Source organism: Geotrypetes seraphini, chromosome 6, assembly GCF_902459505.1.
Source record: "Geotrypetes seraphini chromosome 6, aGeoSer1.1, whole genome shotgun sequence".
NCBI classification, from domain to species: domain Eukaryota; kingdom Metazoa; phylum Chordata; class Amphibia; order Gymnophiona; family Dermophiidae; genus Geotrypetes; species Geotrypetes seraphini.
The window spans coordinates 138,735,419-138,757,929 of record NC_047089.1 but is presented as its reverse complement, the minus strand read 5'-3'; the positions used below and the strand labels follow the sequence as shown (position 1 = coordinate 138,757,929).

General features: G+C 42.7%; 1 protein-coding gene across 2 annotated transcripts in view; it reads left to right on the top strand.

Annotated features, from left to right (window-relative positions):
* Window positions 1-22,511, top strand: part of UBE3A (ubiquitin protein ligase E3A) — a 224,120-nt gene that overhangs the window by 141,444 nt on the left and 60,165 nt on the right. For both annotated transcript variants that reach the window (XM_033948634.1, XM_033948635.1), the window contains exons 5-6: window positions 8,023-8,167; window positions 8,770-8,975. In XM_033948634.1, the coding sequence (XP_033804525.1) occupies window positions 8,023-8,167; window positions 8,770-8,975 (351 nt within the window). The remainder of the gene's footprint in view (window positions 1-8,022; window positions 8,168-8,769; window positions 8,976-22,511) is intronic.

Sequence of the window (22,511 nt, the reverse complement as noted above, 5' to 3'; positions counted from 1 at the left end):
AACAGAGTAGACACCGAAGAGGGAGTGGAAAATGTGAAAAAGGATCTGCAAAAGTTAGAGGAATGGTCTAATGCCTGGCAACTAAAATTCAATGCAAAAAAATGCAGAGTAATGCATTTGGGGATTAATAATCAGAAGGAACCATATATGCTGGGAGGTAAGAAGCTGATATGCACGGACGGGGAGAGGGACCTTGGGGTGATAGTGTCCGAAGATCTAAAGGCGAAAAAACTGTGTGACAAGGCAGTGGCTGCTGCCAGAAGGATGCTGGGCTGTATAAAGAGAGGCATAGCCAGTAGAAGGAAGAAGGTGTTGATATGCCTGTACAGGTCATTGGTAAGGCCCCACTTGGAGTATTGTGTTCAGTTTTGGAGACCGTATCTGGCGAAGGACGTAAGAAGACTTGAAGCGGTCCAGAGGAGGGCGACAAAAATGATAGGAGGCTTGCGCCAGAAGACGTATGAGGAGAGACTGGAAGCCCTGAATATGTATACCCTAGAGGAAAGGAGGGACAGGGGAGATGATTCAGACGTTCAAACACTTGAAGGGTATTAACGTAGAACAAAATCTTTTCCAGAGAAAGAAAAATGGTAAAACCAGAGGACATAATTTGAGGTTGAGGGGTGGTAGATTCAAGAGCAATGTTAGGAAATTCTACTTTACGGAGAGGGTAGTGGATGCCTGGAATGCGCTCCCGAGAGAGGTGGTGCAGAAGAAAACGGTGACTGAGTTCAAAGAAACGTGGGATGAACACAGAGGATCTAGAATCAGAAAATAATATTAAATATTGAACTAAGGCCAGTACTGGGCAGTCTTGCACGGTCTGTGTCTGTATATGGCTGTTTGGGGGAGGATGGGTCAATGGCTGGGAGGGTTTAGATGGGATGGAGTAGGTTTTAACGGAGATTTTGGCAGTTGGAACCCAAGCACAGTACCGCTTTGGATTCTTGCCCAGAAATAGCTAAGAGAAAAAAAATTAAAAAAATTTAAATTGAATCAGGTTGTGCAGACTGGATGGACCATTCGGGTCTTTATCTGCCATCATCTACTACAGGGGTAGGGAACTCCGGTCCTCAAGAGCCGTATTCCAATCGGGTTTTCAGGATTCCCCAATGAATATGCATTGAAAGCAGTGCATGCACATAGATCTCATGCATATTCATTGGGGAAATCCTGAAAACCCGACTGGAATATGGCTCTCGAGGACCGGAGTTCCCTACCCCTGATCTACTATGTTACTATGTATTCTGCAGAGTATTTCCTCCCTGCTAATTGCTCCTTTGTTTACAAAAGAGCCCTGGAGATTGAAATCCTTCACTACTTCTAGTCTATCACCTTCAAGCTCAAAATCTTCATCATTTTCTGTGTTCATGTATGAATGTTAGTTTGCCTTTGTATTGATATTCTGCTGCTCACTGAAATCCTCACTAACTTCTGCTAAGGTCAATGTTCATGACTCAATAAGAAAGAGACTAGGCAAAAATAGGATTGATGGGAGAGTAGTAAGGCAGAAACCACTGCTATCCAAGACTAACATCAGTGGTCATCTGACACTTGCAGAATCACAGAGATGATCCCCCCAAGTCTTTTAGGATAATATTCCATGGACCCATGATTGAAACGTGGAACCTTTTGGACCACATAGGTACCAATATATCTGGCATAATGTAAATACATCATCCTACAGTAAAAGCATCAAACCAGCAGTCAAGCATAGTGGTGGTAGTGGTGATGTTTTGGTGCCTTAGGACCTGGAAAGTCTGCCATTATTGAAGTAACCATGAATTCTGCATTGGACCAAAAGATTCTTAAGGAAAATGTCTGGTCATCTGTTCATAAGCTGATGCTGAAACATAATTGGGTTGTAAAGGAGACAATCATTCAAAACACAAAAGAAAAGTTACATATGACTACTTTCTTAAGGAGAATGGTCATCTGTTCATAAGCTGACGCTGAAACATAATTGGGTTGTGCAGAAGACAATCCTCTAAAACACAAAATAAAAGTTACATATGAATAGCTGAGGAGAAACAAAATCCAAGATTTAGATTGGCCTGGTCAAAATCCTGGCTCGGATCCTTTAGAGATTCTGTATCAGGACCTGAAATAAGTAGTTCAAGCATGAAAACCTGAGACTGATACAAAATGTGTGCAATTATTGCCAGTAAAGGTGGTGCAAGCAGTTATTAAATATAGGGGGCAGTTACTGTTTTAGATGGGTGATATAAATGTTGGATATATTTGTTCCTTAAAAAAAAATGTCATATGTATTAACTCAGATTCCCTTGGCTAATAATACATTTTGTTTTAAACACAGAAATCATTCAATATGATGACATATATGCAATCATGGAGGAAGTTGAGAAGTGGGGGATTTTATATTGCACATTATCGTAAATTGAATCACAGACCACATTGAGCCTTTCCCCAGAACAGTAGCATAGCCAGAGGTGGGCCTGGTTGGGCACAGACCTAACCACTTTGGACTGAGGTTCACCCAGAAGTGTTACAGCAGTGATGTGGCTAGTGGAGATTCCCAAGCCCCACCAGCTGAAGACCCTGGCATCTCTCCCTCTAGGAGATCAGGGGGTCACTTAATACCACCCTCCTGACCTTGACCGTCCCCTTCCCCCAGTACTTTTAAATCCTTTATGTCTTCACCATCAGTGAGCACCAACCCTTGCTTGTGCCAGCCCAAACCTTCCCTATTACACAACATACTGTTTGCGGGACAAGGAAATTGCATCAGAGGGAAGACTTGGAGCCAGTGTATCTAGTGGAATGAGTTGTTGCTCACTGCTGGCAAAGACTTAAAAATTTAAAGGTACTGGGGAGGAGGAATAACTTTAAGTGATCCCCCTGATCACCTATGGAGGCAGGAGGGAGAAATGCTGGGCAGGAAGTTGTCATTTCAATCAATTTGGACTCAAGCCAGTTCCAAAATTGAGTGCTTGGCTGTGCCCCTGCCCCAGAAGAAACAAATCTAAAATATATCCTTTTTCATGCATTGCATCTTGGATGATATGTGTTAAATAAAAATCATCATGTTTTATGTTCACATCTCAGTAGTGGTGCTATGGGATTGATGAAATTCTCTGTTAGGACAAGATGCCATTTAATTAGTATGTAAATTGGAATCACTAAGCAAACACAGTTTTGTCATGTTAACTTCCAACAAAGCCATTACTTTCAAAGAACACTGTTTGACTTCTCAAAGTCTGGAGAGCAAATCAGATTCCCAGCTGCTGTGAACATATTCTCCTAATCATGGCATGGCTCCTAACCCATGCCTGCACGAGTAAACATGTTTGGACAAGTTCTGAGGTAAAAGCCATAAACTGTTAAGATGGACTTGAGGAATCCACTACTAATCCCTAGGATAAACAGCATGGAATCTCTCTCTTAGGATCCTGATGTTACAGGGGACATGGATTGGCCACTGATGGAAGCAGAATACTACTCTGACCCCACTGTCATGCTTAAATATGTGGGACTGGTGTTGTATCAGCTGGCTAAAGTTGGTTTAATAATGCAATATCTGAATGCATGAACCAGAATTCAGTGCTGCAACATACAATACTGTGAGTTTGTCAATACCAAGCATAAGAATGAGAATTATACATTCTTAAACCAAAGAAGAAAACTGCAGAACAGACATACTTGACGCAGGCATTTTGAGTCAATCAAATTGTTGTTTTAAAAAAATGATCCACCTTTTGTCCTAAAGAAACCAGGACCCGACACGGTCCATATTTCGATTAAGGTGTTCCTTTATAGGTAATGAAGTAGAGCACAACATTGTGCAAGAAAGTCTGGTGCCTGTAAAGGGGTAGCACGTGAGGGCAGTCACCGTAGTGAGGGTCGTCTTCAACTGCTGTAGATGAATTATATATTCTTACCATGATCCCAATAGAGAGGTTTCAATAATGGTGAAAGAAAGTCAGGAGTGTTGTAAGAGGAAAGCAGAGTAAAGGATGCAAACTATCCCTGTCAACTTCTAAGCAGCTAGTAGATGCAAGGAACAAACATAATTTGAAGTGGCTGTATACAAATGTTAGAAGCCTAAAAAAATAAAATAGGAGAGTTAGAGTATGTAGCACTAATTGGAAGTGTAGATATAATTGGCATCTCAGAGAACTGGTTTCTGCCAGATACTGTGACTTAGATAGGCCAATGTTTGAAGCAGAAAAATGGGCTAGATCAGTGGTCTCAAACTCGTGGCCCGCCAGGTACTACTTTGAGGCCCTCGGTATATTTATCATAATCACAAAAGTAAAATAAAATAGTTTCTTGATCATATGTCTCTTTAGCTATAAATTACAATATTATTATTAAGACTTAGCCAAAAGGAAAGATTTTTAAACTATAAAGAGTTTTACCTCATGCAAAATTTTAATTTCTTTAATAAGACATTAACTATTTTTTTTCTGAGGCCCTCCAAGTACCTACAAATCCAAAATGTAGCCCTGCAAAGGGTTTGAGTTTGAGACCACTGGGCTAGATGGACTATTGGTCTGACCCAATTTAGCTGCTATTATGTACCTTTGTTTAATTGAAACCAGTCTTATGCAGTAAAAAGGCATAAGTTAACCCAGCCAGTGTTTCTAGAGAGACACTATATATAAAGTAGTTACAATAAATCTAATTCAGAATCTATGTGTGAAATAGTAAGTGAACAAATCGTTTCCTTAGCACAGTTGACTAATTAGAATTAGGTACTTAAGTAATTGGGTAACAAACATGCACAACTAAGGTTGGGCATCTTGTGCTGTATAAATGTCCAAAAGGATTTGCGTTTGCTCTTCACCAGAAATTAGTGGAAACTCATAAATATTTTTGTATGGACCAAAATTTCTCAAGGGCAATGTGAACAACCTGATCTCAACAGTTACATTAAAAAAAATTGGTTGGCATAATTGGTGTTCAGAGTAGACACCAGTTACTGAATGAAGGATTCACATACTTTGTCACAAAAGAATACGGTACTTCTTGTTGAATCTTTTTGTTAAAAAATCAAATATTTTGATCCAAGTTATTTGTTCAGTGGAATGGTTTAGATTAGGCTCTAAAGTATGAGTAAAAAATTATGCTAAAATAAACACCATCCTATAGGGTTTTTTGTGGATTGAGCTGTGAATCAACCAGCCAATTATGGAAACAGAGACTTTGTTCTTAATTGACCTACTGCAGCAATTCACTGTAAAAGCACATCAGGTCCAGCTTTTTCAACAAGCAAAGCTGCACAAGGTGTCTGCAGATGGTGGTCTTGAAAAAACCCCCAAACAATCTGTGTAGTAGTTTAGTGAAAGAATAATTGCCTAAAGCCACTGGTATAATAGGATTCAACCTCTTACATGCCCCTTCTTTCCACCATTGTACTTGACACTGTTTATATCAAACTTAGGATATTTAAGTACCATGCAAATCATACCTCAAAATGCTGTGACCTGCAAGCGGGGCACCCTGTGGTGTATCCCTAAACAGGTACAACAAAAGGGCACTACCCTTCTGCTGCTTTTCATTAACTGCATTGTGACTTGCTGAAAGTTAAATTGCGTGATAGCTAGCTGACAGGGATGGGCAGAATCAGAGGCTGTTAAATGATATTGGGTAAATAGATAATTTAGACAACTCCAGAATAAGATTGTAATGGCAATTGGCTGTGAAGCATGGCTATAGAACCAACAGTAATATTGAATGGTAAGCATAGTTTAAAATCTGGAAGTGATTTAATCATATTGAGTATCAAAAAGAACATTTTGTTGCACTTATAATGGATGAGAACATCAGTAAATGTAGTAGTGAATAATTAGCAGTGTGATGCAAAGTGAAGAGCGTTTTTGCCCATACCTTCTACAGTATAGCAAGATACTAGACCAATGTTCTTCAACCTTTTTATACCAATGGATCGGTAGAAATAAAATAATTATTTTGTGGACTGGCAAACTACTAAGACTGAAATAAAAAAAACCCTGTTTCTGCTCCATCCCTGCAATCTCGGTCCCCGTAAACCATATGATCTATCCACACAAGTCTCAGTTATGATTTTATATTGAATGTATTTTAATAAAGTATAAAAAGAAACAATATTCTGTACAATTTGTCATTTTATAAATACAAATAATACAGAGCAAGGATCAACAAAACTCCTGTCTCCCCTCCCCTTCATATATATACCCTCTACTATCAAGAAAACTGAATAAGCCAAATTATTACAGAGTGCTACACAGAAATATGCTAACAGAATACCACAATAACGCATGACAGGAATAGTGTTAGGGGAGTGCAACTGGAGCAACTGCCCCCTTGTCAGAGAGAGCCCTAGGCCAGCTGGAAACTAAAGAAGCACTGCTTGGACTTTGTAAACCCCAATTATGTCTTAACACCAGCTCTAGCAGAATGCATATTTCAGATCTGATATCTTACAGTGTCTGCCTTTTCTGTCTCTTTAATCCAGCATCTGCCCCTTCCATCCACTGTCTGCCCTCTCCCCCTTCCATATGGTATCTGCCTTCTTTCTATGCCCCTTTCCATCCAGCTCCTCTCTCCTTTTTACATGATTCATTCCAGCTTCACTGCTCTCTTCTTTTTTTTATTTCTCCTACACCAGATCTAGCATCTTTGTCCCTCTCTTATTTCTCTGCTGACCCCTTCCCAGCATCAATATCTCTCTATTTTCTCATTCCTGTCTCTCCCTTTTCCCTCATCTCTCCATTCCATCCTGACCCCTTCCCCTCCTCTCATCTCCCTGCCAGTTGTTTCCTTCCTTTTTTCCTCCTCCCCTGTCCAGTACCCCTTCTCCCTTCCCTCCCCTCTATCCAACAGTAACTCTTCCCTTCCCTTTCTCTCCTCCCCTCCCAGCAGTATCTCTCCTTCTCCCTCCCTCCAGGTGCAGTAGCAGCTCTCTGTTTATCCAGCAGCTTCCCAGCCTCCATCAGTGGCTTCCTCCCCCTTCCCTCCGCTCCCGTCCCAGCAACTCTCAGTACTTGTATGCAGCAGCAATTCACTTAGGCAGCCTTGGGTCCTTTGATGGGTCGCACCGCCTCTGAGGAAAGAGGAAGTTGCATCATCAGAGGTGGGCCGTGACTCAGCAAAAGCCCCAAGACTGCCTAAGTGAATCGATGCTGCAGGCAAGTACTGAGAGCTGCTGGGAGGGGAGGAAGCTACTGTCGCTGGCCCTGCACAAACTGGCAGGAATTTTGCACACCGATCTCACCGGTACTATGCAAACCGGCAGGAATTTTTTGCGTACCAACACCAGTCAGTGGACCAGCGGTTGAAGAACACTGATCTAGACCACACCATCTCCTTAAATATTAATGGTTTTACTTTAAACACCAGTTATTCCATTAAAAGCATTAGATATAACAAAAAATAATTTTGAAACCTATGAAGTTGAGAATCTGAATATTAATATACCTAGAGCATTACTGCTTTTGCTTCACGCTGTTCTAACTGTCCTTTTTGATGTACTTTCCAAATCTCTAATAAATAGTGTAATACAGATTATGGACATCAGATCTAAGAAGTAAAAGTTTTAATGAACCATAAGTCAGATAACTGACATGGCTATGCTTCAAAATGTCTTCATCATAAAAGTAATGTACAGTCAGTTCACCAATTGGTAGCAGTTGTAAATTTACTCCCAAACCAAAGTCTAGAAGTCTTTGGAATAGATATTAGTTTTATAGTCTTTTTAAAGGAAACCTCTTTTGCATTTTCATTTGGTGGTTTATTAAGTGTAAAGTTTGCTTTGGGAGTAATTGCAAACTGCTACCAATTGGTGGCTTGACTATATTATTATAAAACTGTTTTGTTCTGATGAAGACATTTTGAAACATGACAGTATCTGTTATATGGTTCAACAGAGAAAATTTATCCTGGATCTATTGGTTTTCATATCTCTCTTGGGTGTAGATCTTCACCCCTTTTGTGTTTAATGCAGATTATGCACGTGTTCTGTGATTTTGTGTGCCTGTGTACACATTAAGGTTTGATTTTTTGTGTATATTTATTCACTAGCTAGAGATGATTGCCATGGAAAATCCTGCAGATTTGAAGAAACAATTATATGTGGAATTTGAGGGAGAGCAAGGGGTAGATGAAGGAGGTGTTTCCAAAGAGTTTTTCCAGCTGGTTGTAGAAGAAATTTTCAATCCAGATATTGGTAAGCACTGTTCTAAATTTTTAATTTAAAAACTATTTTTCATCAGTACATTGGTAAGTTTTCATAGGAAAAGTATGTTAGATATTGCACGGATAAAAACAGCTAATTCACAGAAAAGGAATAGACATACTGCTCCAGATTAGTCAGTATAAAGATCCATCATATCAGCCGGATATCATACAATAATGATTTCAAAATGATAGTAAATAACAGAGAAAAATTCTCACTGTAGCCAAGTCATATATCAGTAAGTAACTTCTGGGGAAATACTTTTCAGTATTTTTAAAAATATTATATTCACGTCAGTCCTAAAAAGAATATGGGAAATATTGATTTAAAGAAACCACAGTCTTCACTGTGGAAAAATAAGTAATTGAACTTGTGTCTAGACGGACAGTCCCATATACCACTATACCCTTATTCCCTTAAATATCTGGTTTTGAGATTTTGAAAACCAAAACATTAGTTTGTTAGTTGAGATTTTGGTTCTATTGCATATATCAGCTTGTATTTTGATAAAGTGTACATTTTCATTAGTCTGTCTTGTTCATTAGTTTTAATATGCAGTACTAATATTCATGCTTCAAAATAATTTCTTATAGGTATGTTCACCTATGATGAATCTACAAAACTATTTTGGTTTAACCCATCCTCTTTTGAAACAGAGGGTCAGTTCACTTTAATTGGCATAGTATTGGGCCTGGCTATTTATAATAATTGTATCCTGGATGTACATTTTCCTATGGTTGTATACAGAAAACTTATGGGCAAGAAAGGAACTCTCCAGGACCTGGCAGATTCTCACCCAGTAAGTACAATGTTTCAAAGGGTTTATTTTGATTTGGGGGTGAATATAATACAATAGAATCATATCTAGTATATTCTGTTTTGATCACTAGTTTAGGGAGGGTCTACTATGATTCATTGTGGCCAATTCAGCACAGCTGTTTCATTGCTGAATTGGACACGATGAATCATGCACGGCAGCACCTGACCTCTTTGGGAGGGGCTATGCCCCCACACACAACACAAAGTAGGAGCACCCTCTCCCCAAAATAAGAGCACTCTCCCGCATCTCCCCCCCCCCAGGTAGTAGTGCCCCCATTCTGTATACCTCTTAAAAAGTTTGCCGGCCCAAACAGCATTTTCGACCTCCTGTTCGCGCTGACCTCGGTTCCCCTCTGACCTCATGTTCTGGTCCTGTGACTAGGAAATGACATCAGATGGGGGCCAAGGCCAGCTAAGCAGTGGGTGGAAAATGTGCTTGTGCCAGTGAACTTTTCAAGAGGTATAAGGGAGGGGCAAAGAGGAGAGGCACCAGCAGGGGAGGGGGGGGTGGAGAGCCATCAGTTGGGGGGTTGAGGAGAAGAACCAAGTGGGGGTGGAGAAGAGGAGAGGCACCAGCGATGGTGTGAGGAGGAGAGGCACTGCTGGGGGGTAGAAGGAGAGGTTCATTGTGGCTGTAGTAGAGAGGACAATTCATTGCGGCCGTAATGAAACGGCCGCGATAAATCATCCCATTTAGGGACAAGTGTGGGTTTTTTTTCTATCAATTTATGTTACATAATATTTTTGTATGTGTGTGTGCTATATTAGCATTTCAACATTTTTCTAGTTTGTTTCAAAGTATCTCTTAAAGAGCAGCATCAATAGGAATCAAATGGGTGACATGATTACATTGTATATGTTACTGGAGAACTTAGGTGGAGTTTTACTGGTGTGGAGGAGTAGCTAATAGTGCACTGGCCTGAGAAGTGAGGGAACTAGATTTGATTCCCACTGCAGCTCTTTGTGACTTTGGGCAAGTCACATAACCTTCCATTGTCTCAGGTGCAAAATAAGTAGCTATATATAATATGTAAACCACTTTGATTGTAACCACAAAAAGGAGGTATATCAAATTCCATCCTCCCATATTGAAGAACACTTTTGTGCATGCCCAGAATGACCCCGGGAACAACCCAGATCAATTGCCATTCATTTTTAACTTTTATCTGTTTGAGAGAGAGCATTTCACTGGACATCTGTAGAGCATTTTTCTACCATTCTACTGAATTTTCTTGGAAAATGTATTAATATTTCCTTCATACTATTCTTCCAGTGCAAAAGGCATATGAGTCATAAACTAGAGGGTTATTTATTCACCTCCGATCACGAGTTGTGTAGAAGGCATCATCTAGACTTTTTTCAGCTCCACCTCCTGCATCACTGGGCTGTACTGTAGCTCCTCAGTTTCTATATGTGAGTTGGAAGGTATCTTTCTGATCTGCTTTTGGAAAGATTGGTTGCTGCAGGTACAGGGACAAGGCTATTCACTGCTCCAAGTATCTGCTGCAAGTTGCTTCCATGCCCTCCTCAGCGCGATCACACATCCAGCAGCTTAAACCTGCGAGTTTGACTCCTGGGTCGGCCCCTCGGTGCCTCCTGGTGTGGGCATACCACCCTGTTGGAACAGAAGCTTCCTGAACGTGGCTGGAAGTTACATCGGAAAGAGGGACTCAGCGGCAAGAAGGTTGTGGTCTGAGCATCCCTGCATCATGCGTGCAGGAAGCTTCCGTTCCAACAGGCTGGTATGCCCGCCCTGGGAGGTGTGAAGGGGCCGACCCAGGAGTTGTTTTGGTTTTTTGACATACGCCATCGGGAGGGAGGTGCGGTGGTGGGGGGCTTTTGGACCAGCGATAGGGAGGGAGGGAGGGGGCTGCTGGACTTATGAGGAGAGGGCCTGCTGCTGCACCCGCAAAGAGGGGAAGGAATTGCTTGGACTGCTGGATGTGGACCAGCAGGAGCTGAAAGGAAGAGAGACAGTTGCTGGATCTAGTCTGGGGGATTGGGGGGAAGGGAAACAGGTGCTGGGCCCATGTGATGGGTGGAGTGGAGCTGGAGGGAAGGGAGAGGTGCCAAGTCCACACCTGGGCACTGAAGGGAGAGGGGATAGAGGGGGGTGGATCCATGGGAAGGAGGATAGAGGGAAGGGAAAGAGGTGCATAGGGATATAGAGGAGTGTTACTGTACACAGGAGGAGGGGATCATAGAATGGTGAGATGATGAAGGCAGGGGAGTGTGGCACAAGGGAAATATTATGTATTGGGAAGTATAGGAGACAGAGAGGGGAGATGCTTGCTGAACATGGTGGGAAAACCATACACAGAGATGGAAGATGAATGGTAAGCATGGAGAAAGAAGAAATGTCAAATGATCAGGAGACCCTAACAAGTTAGTTAAGAGTAGACAGATGGAAACAGAAACTAGAGCCTGAGACCAATGTGATGTGAAAAATAAAATGACCAGACAACAAAAGGTAGAAAAAAAAATATTTTCTATTTTGTGATTAGAATATATTAGATTTGAAATATGTATCTTGCTAGAGCTGGTGTTAATATGACTGGGGACTGCAAAGCCCAGGCAGTGCTGCTTTAGTTTCCAGCTGGCTTAGGGATCTCTCTGACTGGGGGTAGTTGCCTTAGTTGCACTCCCCTAACACTATTCCTGTCATGTGTGACTGTGGTATTCTGTTAGCATGATTTTTCTGTGTAGCATTCTGTAATAATTTGGCTTAATCAGTTTTCTCGATAGTAGAGGGGATATTTGTGAAGGGAAGGGGAGACGAGGGTTTTGTTGATCCTTGCTCTGTATTTGTGTTTATAAAATGACAATTGTTTCTTTTTATACTTTAATAAAATAAGTTCAATATAAAATCATAACTATTCGAGGCTTTTGCCGATGAGATCAGATGGTTTGCGGGGATAAGGACAGATTTTTTTTTCCCCCGTGTCATTCTCTAACTGGGGCAGCTCTGCCTGGGAGAAAACACAGACTCTCTGGTCAGAAGTCTGTAGCTGGAAAGGCAACCCTTTTACAGGGCACCTACCTAGCTGGCCTCACAAACTGAAGCTAACATGCCAGATTTTGGAGGTCCTTCCAATTCCATCGACTACAAGTTGACACTATCTAAAAGTGCGGGAGTCGATGGTAGTGACCATATAGGTTGTTTCTTGAGTGAAAGCTCATCTATACCCTCTTCAGGGTGCATCTTTGTCCCGCTGGTTTCCACAGATAAATTCTCTCCAGATGCCGCTAGCCTAGACAGCAGAGGCATGTCAAAGTTTGTGTTGGTGGCTCCAGTCGGAGTCCAAAGACTTGTCTCTCAACATCTTCTCCTGGGTGAGCCTGATGGCAGATGCCAGTCTTTACAGTTTGGAGAGGGAATCATTGCGAGGGTCATCCAGGTCAGGGCCAGTAATTACCTTCTCATAGGAATTGGTCTGTCAGCAGTTTGGAGCTGTGAGCCATTGTCTAGCGCAGCAATAGGAGAACTACCTGGAAGACAGTGGTTGGGGTTTTCTTTGACAATACCAAGGTTGTGGCATATATCAACAGGCAGGAAGGTACCATAAGAACATAAGAAGCGCCATCTCCGGATCAGACCTTCGGTCCAGCACACGCGGAGGCCCTGCCAGGTATACACCTGGCTTATTTTATAGCCAACCATATCTTTATATGCCTCTCTCAAGGAGATATGCATCTAGTTTGCTTTTGAAGCCTAGGACTGTCGATTCTGCAATAATCTCCCCTGGGAGGTATTCTAGATGTCAACCACTCTCTGTGTGAAGCAGAACTTCCTGATATTAGTCCTGAACTTGTCCCCCCTTAGCTTCATTTCATGTCCTCTTGTCCGTGTCAAATTGGACAATGTAAATAATCTCTGCTCTATTTTGTCGATTCCTTTCAGTATTTTGAAGGTCTCGATCATATCCCCACGCAGTCTCCTCTTCTCAAGGGAGAACAATCCTAGTGTTTTAAGTCGATCCTCATATTCCAGTTTCTCCATACCCTTCACCAGTTTAGTCGCTCGTCTCTGCACCCTCTCCAGCAGTTTTATATCCTTCTTTAGGTAGGGAGACCAATGTTGGACGCAGTATTCCAAGTGGGGTCTGACCATTGCCCTATAAAGCGGCATTATAACTTTGTCCGATCTACTTGAGATTCCTTTCTTTATCATGCCCAACATTCTATTTGCCTTCTTTGTCGCTGCCGCGCATTGTGCCGACGGCTTCAGGGTCCTATCTATCAGTACACCCAGATCCCTTTCTTGTTCACTTTTTCCCAGAGTTGCACCTGACATTCTGTACTCGTATTCCTTATTTTTACTGCCTAAATGCATTACCTTGCATTTCTCCACGTTGAACTTCATCTGCCATTTCTCCGCCCATTTTTCTAACCGACACAAATCTCTCTGGAGTTCCTCACTGTCCTCCTGCGATCTGATTGCCCGGCAGAGTTTTGTGTCGTCTGCAAACTTGATGATCTCACTGGATGTTCCGTTTTCCAGGTCATTGATATAAATATTAAAAAGGATCGGCCCAAGTACCGAGCCCTGGGGTACACCACTAGTCACTTTCTCCCAGTCGGAGAACTTCCCATTAATGCCCACTCTCTGCTTCCTGTTATCCAGCCATTTGCCTATCCATCTTTGTATATCTCCCTCTATGCCATGGCTTTGTAGTTTCCTGAGAAGTCTTTCGTGTGGGACTTTGTCAAATGCTTTCTGGAAGTCCAAGTATATTATGTCCACCGGCTTTCCACTATCAATTTGCTTGTTTACGGTCTCAAAGAATTGGAGTAAATTCTTCAAACACGATTTCGCTTTCCTGAATCCATGTTGACTGGGATTCATCAAGTCGTGTGTGTCCAAGTGCTGAACTATGCTATCCTTGATCAGTGATTCAATCATCTTGCCGGGGACAGACGTAAGACTCACAGGTCTATAGTTGCCCGGTTCTCCTCTCGATCCTTTTTTGAAAATTGGCGTGACGTTCGCTTTCCTCCAGTCGTCTGGTATCTGACCAGTTCTGATTGACAGGTTTGCAAGTTTTTGCAATAACTCTCCGATTTCAACCTTCAATTCCTTCAAGACTCTCGGGTGAATTTCATCCGGTCCAGGGGATTTGTCACTTTTAAGTTTGTCGATCTGGTAGTATATCTGATCTAAGTTCACTTCAACTGTGGTGAGGCTGTCCTCTATTTCTCCTGTAAACAGTTTCTCTGCTTCAGGTATTGTTGAGGTGTCCTCCTTTGTAAAGACGGACGCAAAGAAGGAATTTAGTTTGTCTGCGATTTGTTTATCTTCCTTGATGTACCCTTTTCTTCCCTTGTCGTCCAGGGGTCCCACTGCCTCTTTTGCAGGTTTTTTCCCTTTCACGTATCTAAAGAAGGGCTTGAAGTTTTTGGCCTCCCGGGCTATTTTTTCCTCATAGTCCTGTTTTGCTCTGTTGCGACTGGAGGCCCAGTTGTTTCACTGGGCAGAATTTCACCCAAAGGCTTTATCAGCAGGACATGTAGTGGGAGTGGGCAATGTGCAGGGCGATTATCTCAGCTGGACTCAGGGGAGTGGTTTTTATTGCAGAAAGCCTTCAACAGCATTATGAGGCACTAGGCATGTCTGATGATCAAACTGATGGCAAAAGCAACCCCCCAAAAAAGAAAAGTCTCTTGAGTCTTCAGCTGAAGATTCGAGTCTGGAAGCGCCAGCATGGATGCTCTAGTACAGAGGTAGGCAATTCCGGTCCTCGAGAGCCAGAGCAAGGTCAAGTTTTCAGGATATCCACAATGAATATGTATGAAATGGATTTGAATGCACTGCCTCCTTGAGATGCAAATCTATCTTATGCATATTTATTGTGGATATCCTGAAAACCTGACCTGGCTCCGGCTCTCGAGAACTGGAATTGCCTACCACTGCTCTAGTACAACCTTGACCAGAGTAAGGGCTGTTGTACATGTTTCTCCCATGTTCAGGTCATTCAAAGAATAGCATCCCACACAGGGTTGGTAATCCTGGTTGCTCCAGATTGGCTGTGTCAGCCTTAGTACACAGATTTGGTTTGGCTGAAGAGTGACCAGTGTCTCAAACTGTCACTTCATCCTTCTCTGTTTTCACAGGGTCCGATTGCCCTGGTGGATCCAGAGTGCTTTGGGCTTACAACATGGCTCTTGACCATGCGGCTTTAGCACAAAAGGACTACTCATCTGTTGCAGTTTATGCTAAGGCTTGGATATTGTCTTAGCACTGGTATGCTAAGTAGGAGCAAGAGGTCTTTTTAAGTCTCTGATTTCCACAGTTCTAGCATTTCTCCAGGACGGGCTCAAAAAGGGCCTGGCAAATGGATCTGTCAGAGTGCAGGTGGCAGGCCTCATGTGCTTTAGGGCTAAAGTGGAGAAAGTTTCTTTGGCTGCCCATCTTGATGTAGCAATATTTTTGAAGAAAGCTTTGCGACTACATCCTCCCGTGCAGCAACAGTTCCCAACAGAATCTTAATATTGTCTCGCAGGCTCTCAGTAAAGCTCAGTATGAGCCCTTAGAGGAGCATAAGAATAGCCTTACTGGGTCAGACCAATGGTCCATCAAGCCCATTCTCACGGTCACTAGTACCTGGCCAAAACTCAAGGTGTAGCAATATTCCGTATCCATGCAACCGATGTATCCATGCAACCGATACAGGGCAAGCAGTGGCTTTCCTGTGTCTTTCTCAATAACAGACTATCAACTTTTCTTCCAGGAACTTGTCCAAGCCTTTCTTAAAACTAGCTACGCTATCCGCTCTTACCACATCCTCTGGCAATGCGTTCCAGAGCTTAACTATTCTCTAGGTGAAAAAAATTTCCTCCAATTGATTTTAAAAGTATTTCCCGGTAACTTCGAGTGTCCCTTAGTCTTTATAATTTATGATGGAGTGAAAAATCGATCCACTTGTACCCATTCTACTCCCCTCAGGATTTTGTAAACTTCAATCATATCTCCCCTCAGCCGTCTCTTTTCCAAGCTGAAGAGCCCTAGCCATTGTAGTCTTTCCTCATACGAGAGGAGTTCCCTTTACCATCTTGGTCGCTCTTCTTTGAATCTTTTCTAGCGCTATTATATCTTTCTTGAAATAAGGAAACCAGAATTGAATGCAATACTCCAGATAAGGTTGCACCATGGAGCGATACAAGGGCATTATAACATTCTTAGTCTTGTTAAGCATCCCTTTTTAAATAATTCCTAGCATCCTATTTGCTTTTTTGGCCACCGCCGCAGATTGGGCAGAAGATTTCATCGTATTGTTTGCGATGACACCCAAATCCTTTTCTTGAGTGCTAATCCCCAAGGTGGACCCTAGCATCTAGTAACTGTGATTCAGGTTATTCTTCCCAATGTGCATCACTTGCATTTGTCCACATTAAATTTCATCTGCCATTTGGACGCCCAGTCTTCCAATTTCCTAAGGTCCACCTGCAATTTTTCACAATCCACATGCAACTTTGAACAGTTTAGTGTTATCTGCAGATTTAATCACCTCACTCGTCGTTCCAATTTCCAGATCATTTATAAATAAGTTAAATAGCACCGGTCCCAATACAGACCCATGCGGCACTCCACTGTTTACTCTCCTCCATTGAGAAGAATGACTATTTAACCAATTCATAATCGACAAATGAATTTTGCCACCTATCCCATGACACTTTAATTTTCTCAGGAGCCTCTCAAAAGTTTCTGAAAATCTAGATATACTATATCAACCGGCTCACCTTTATCCACATGTTTATTCACACCTTCAAAGAAGTCAAGCAAATTGGTGAGGCAAGATCTCCCTCGGCTGAACCCATGCTGACTCCATCTCATTAAATCATGCTTGTCTACATGTTCCACAATTTTATTTTTTATATTCATTTCTACCATTTTGCCCGGCACTGAAGTGAGGCTTACCAGTCTGTAATTTCCTGGATCTCCCCTTGAGCCCTTTTTACAAATCAGCGTAACATTGCCCACCCTCCAATCTTCAGGTACTGCAGATGATTTTAGCGACAGGTTACAGATCACTAACAGCAGGTCAGCATTTTCATTTTTGAGTTCTTTTAATACCCTGGGATGTATACCATCCGGTCCGGTTGCTGTTGGATCTTACCATTAAAACTTTTTTTTTGGTAGCTATCATCTCTGCGAGAAGGGTCTTGGAGCTCCAGACTCTGTCATGCAGAAATTCTTTCTTCTGATTTACGGAGGCTGGTGTCTCACTGCGCATGATACCTTCTTTTCTGCCAAGGGTAGTTTTGACCTTCCATGTAAATCAGGAAATTATACTGCCCACAATCCATGGTTTGAAGAAAAAGGGCAAAATTTTAGTATTGCTGGATGTTAGGAGAGTTTTTCTCCATTACTTTGAGGTATCTCAGATCATCTTTTTGTACCGAGTCCTAGCCACCTGGGGAAGCCGGCTTTTAAAGCTTCCATTTCAAGATGGACTGACTTGGATATTTCTTCTTCAGATCATCCCTTTGAAAGTACACTCTACAATGAGTGTGGCTTCTTCATGGACGAAGTTCCAGGCAGGTCTGGTCGAGGATATTTGTAGGGCATCTATTTGGTCCACCCTCCATACTTTCACAGAATTTTGCAGGGTGGATGTGGCAGCCCTTAGTGCTAGCAGCATGCTCATCTGTCCCATCCGAGACTCAGAGACTTCTTTGGTATGTCCCACTGGATTTGCGCTAGAAGGGAAGATTAGGTTCTTAGTCATCTTTCATCTTTTTGGTAGAAAGCATACGAGTCTTGAAGGCCCACCCTGTCAGATTTCATTTAGCCGGCTTACTGTCTCAAACATGTAAATATTTCCAGATGCTGTACTTTCTCCTGTCCAACAGGTCTGTTTGATTCTTATTGATTCTGTTTGAATTATTTACCTTGTTTATCATCTTTTATAATTTTTGAGAATTATCATTGAACTTATCCAACCTTTCCTTTTGGTAGTTTTATTTGTCCCTTTTCTTTGCTCATTTATTTGCCAAAATGGTCATTGATCCATTGGTGTGTGGACCAATCCATCCTCCTCAGACATATTTAGAAATATATTATGGAAAAATCTTGAAATGTTTCATACATTATGATGATGTGGTCCAAAATGTTGTAACTGTCTCAAGCTGCTGTTACACAATGACATGTAATTTCACTTCTTTTCTGAAAGAGCAGAGCTCTGGGTCTTTGGTCATTAAGAGCCAGATTCTGTAATTGGTGCCTAAAGTTAGGTGCCTATTACATGTCAGTCACACTTAGGTTCCAATTGCAGAATTGCACCCGACTTAAAACTTAGGCGCTTATAATGTAGGCCAGGGTTTTAAAGGCCTACAATAATTTTAGGCGCCTAAGTCCTTTACAGAATTGCACCTAGCAGCGCCTAAGTCTTTCTCTACCCCTAAACATGCCTACTTTGGTGTCATCTTTTATAGAATCACTCTTAAGAATAGAGGTGCCTATCTCACAATTAAATTTTTTTTTTCCCAATTATGAGCTTGTTAAAGCTCATTATTGAAGCCAATTTACTAATTAAGTTAGGTGTCTAAGTGCCTGACTTTAGGTGCCTCATATAGAATTGCCCCTCAATCTTTTGTATGTTGTATATTGCAGATTATAAAACTTAAGGTAAATCTAATACTATGTGGCAATTTATTGTTAAGCTGAATGGAACCTGATATACTGCCTTTCTGTGATTACAGTCAAAGTGGTTTACATATTATATACAGGGTTAAGTGACTAGCTTAGAGTCACAAGGAACTTCAATGGGAATTGAACCCTGTTCTCAGGCCACTGCACTAACCATTAGGCTATTACTACACCAGTGTTCTCAAACTCATACCCTTTGCAGGACCACATTTTGGATTTGTAGGTACTTGGAGGATTGCAGAAAAAAATAGTTAATGTCTTATTAAAGAAATGACAATTTTGCATGAGGTAAAACTCTTTATAGCTTATAAATCTTTCCTTTAACTGTTAAAGGAAAGATTTATAAACTAAAGAATTTTACCTCATGCAAAATTGTCATCTCTTTAATAAGACATTAACTATTTTTTTCTGTGGCCCTCCAAGTACCATATTTTTTCTGCGGCCCTCACAATTAAAGCTTTAACATCTTTCCTTTCTCAGAACTGACTCATTTCAATCACTATATTGAAAACAAAATCATTTTCCCTTTGTTGTCTGGTGACTTTATTTTTCTGTGCTTTTAACTATGTTTCCAGGGCCTTCTTGTCCATTGACTGGTTTTCTCGCCGTCTTCACTTTCTGCCTTGCATCCATCTTTGACTGTGAAAAGAGTTTATAATTCAAATTCTCATATGTGGAAAGGTTATTTTCAGAGACATGGAGGAAAAAGGGGACAAAGTCCCCAAAAAACCTCACCACCCAATCATTGCAGTTCTTCCACTTGTAAAATAATAAATATAGTGCAAAGCATCAAATGTTGAAACAGCAGCACTTATCTTGTTGTATAAAGTTCTTTGGCCTCGACGTGCCACGTTTCACTATTTCTTCAGGAAGCCAAACAAAGCCTTTAAAATACAACAGTCTTCTATACTGGGTGTCTGTCTCCGGGCCGTCAGCAAACTCCACATCTTGGGGATTAACTCTCCGTCCCCTGTGCTCCCAACGCGGCTTTGGCCAGTCTAGACTGGTCAAAGCCGTGCTGGGAGCACAAGGGACAGATAGCTAATCCCCACAATGCGGAGCTTGCTGACGGCCCGGAGACTGACACCCAGTATAGAAGACTGTTGTCTTTTAAAGGCTTCGTTTGGCTTTCTGAAGAAATACTGAAATGTGGCATGTCAAGACCAAAAAACTTTACACACTCTCTCCCTCCATGAGTCTGCCTTTTCACTCTCCCCTCTCCTCCTTCCCCATTGTAACATTTCTCCTTCCCTTCTTTCTGTCCTCCTCATCCATCTTGCCCTCTCCATAAGTCCAACACTTTCTGCCTCCATGCTTTCTCAGTCTGTCCTTGCCTCTTGCCTCAGTGGCATCCCTCCTTCCCACCCCCAACCCAGTATGCTCTTTCCCCATGCACCATCTCACCCTCCCCTCCAGTGTGTAGCACCTTTCCTTTTCTTCCCTTTCTGCCAGGTCCAGCAGCACCTCTTCTTCCTTCCTTTTACTTCCCCCTGTCCAACAGAACCTCTTCTCCCTTCCCTGCTCCCCTTGTCCAGCAGAACCCCTTCTCCCTTCCCTGCTCCCCCCCGTCCACCAGTACCCCTTCTCCCTTCCTTCCGCCATCCCCTCCTCCCCTGTCTAGCAATACCTGTATTTTGCAGCCGCGGTCTTGTACGCGATCTCACACACTAGGCAGGAAGAAAGGCTGTGGCTCTGGTGTCAGCATCAGTTGACTTGCAAATTCCTGCAGCCGTTGGTATGCCGGGACTCTTACCTTCGCATATCTGCCGGATAGGCGAAGGCAGGAGTCCTGTCATATGCGATGCCAAAAAGAAGTTGCAAGTCAGCTGATTCCAACACCGGAACGTCTCTTCCTGTCCAGTGTGCAAGATCGCACCGGCATCAGCTGACTTGCAACTTCCTGCTGCCGTCGCGTATGCCGGGATTCCTGCCTTCGCCTGTCCGACAGATACGCAAAGGCAGGAGTCCCGGCATAAGCGACAGCTGCAGTAAGTTGCAAGTCAGCTGATTCCGGCACCTATCTGCCCAGAGTGCAAGATGGGGTACAAGACAGTGGACCACAAAATAGCACCTGGGGGGCCGCATGTGGCCCATGGGCCACGAATTTGAGACCGCTGTACTACACCATGCATCTAATGTGCATAAAAAGGAAAGGCAACTTCAAAGAGTTGGCTTTTAAAAGTCCTTATTTGTTCCTTGTGGGACATAAATGATGATTGCAGCTGGTGTGCATTTGTTCCCTAAATATAGTTAATTATTCCTTAAACTGAAGGTGCAGTGTGGCATAGATGGAGTCTGTAATTGATCTTGGTAATGATATCCTAATTGCTTTATATTTTAGTTTGATCATTTTAAGCTGTTCTATTTATTTTGTATTGATCTGCTGTTTTCTAAATCAGATTTCTCTGTGCAAATATTTTATTTCTGGACATGGCTAGATAGTCCAATAAAATTGACAGAATGCAACAAAATTACAAGGATTCAGCATATGTTATGATTAGGAAGAACAAGATGTTTTACTGTCAGTGTACTGTTGATGAGTACTGCTGTCAGTAAAGCTAAAATCCTTTTATGTTTGAAGTTTGTCTCTGAAGGCAGAAAGATTAGCAGGCACCTACTCAGAGATTTAATGTATAATTCTAGGGCAAGAGGCTCATCAGTCTTGAACATTTGAGTTCTGTTCCCAAACCCACAAGATCCAGTTTAGAGAGCCTCAGTAACAACTTTTTCTACTCTGCTTCTCAACCCTGTGGACTGTGCTTCTCTCCAGTTCCCTCTACACACGAGATAGTAGGAGCCTGACTGCTCTGCTCATGTTCATTTTTATTTGTATCATGTTTTTTTATAATCTGGTTGGGGGCTTTTCGCTGCTGCCGAGGACCCCAGTTTCCTGGGACAGCTCTGACTGCAAGAAGACACAAATTTTCAGGGGAGAGATCTGTAGTAGAGAATGACACGGTGGCGGTTTACCTGCGGCCACCGCATTTAGCCGTGGGTAACCCGCCAAAACGGGGAACGAAAACTAGCAGTCACTGCGGGGATGGGGACAAGGCCATTTACCGCCCCATGGAGCGGTGAATGGTCTTGTCCCCGCAGTGAGGCATGAAGGAACGCGCAGTCCCCACAGCCCACACCCGCCTTCCTAATCGATCCTAGTGTTTAGCCAGCTCTCTCCCTTCTCCTCACCTTAGTTTGCAGGCTTTCTTTTTCGGCGACCTGCACACTTTCCCAAAGAGCCGCGCATCCGCTGCTGCTCAGTTTCGATCTTCTGCTCTGACGCAACCGGAAACAGGAAGTTGCAGAAGATTGAACACTGAGCAGCCGCGCGTGCAGGTCGCCGAAAAAGAAAGCCTGCAAACTAAGGTGAGGAGAAGGGAGAGAGCTGGCTAAACAGTAGGATCGATTGGGCAGGTGGGTGGTGGCTGCGGGAACCGCGCGATCGCTCGTGTTCCCGGCTCAAACTGGAAGGAGGGAGTGAAAGGGAAAAGGATTCTGGGCCAAGGGGATGAAGATGGAAAGAAAAACCCACAGCAGGAAAGAAAGGGAAGGACAGGCAGGTGAGCCAGATGCTAGAAGCAGGGGGGGGAAGAAAGAGGGAAAAAAGCTAGATGGGGTTGAAAAGAAGAGACACACTGGTATGGCAGAGGAAGATAGGGGAAATCTGGACATAGGAAAGTAACAGAAAGAGGGGAAATTATGTGCATGGGGCATAGGGACAGAGACATAAAGGGGACATGCCATGGGGATGGTATATGGACACAGGGGGGGGGCAATGGCAGATACATAGGGGAGATATTAGAAATGGGGAAAATAGAAGCACAGAAGCGAGATGGTTTGTGGGGATGGGACAGGGACCGAGCTCGCAGGCTC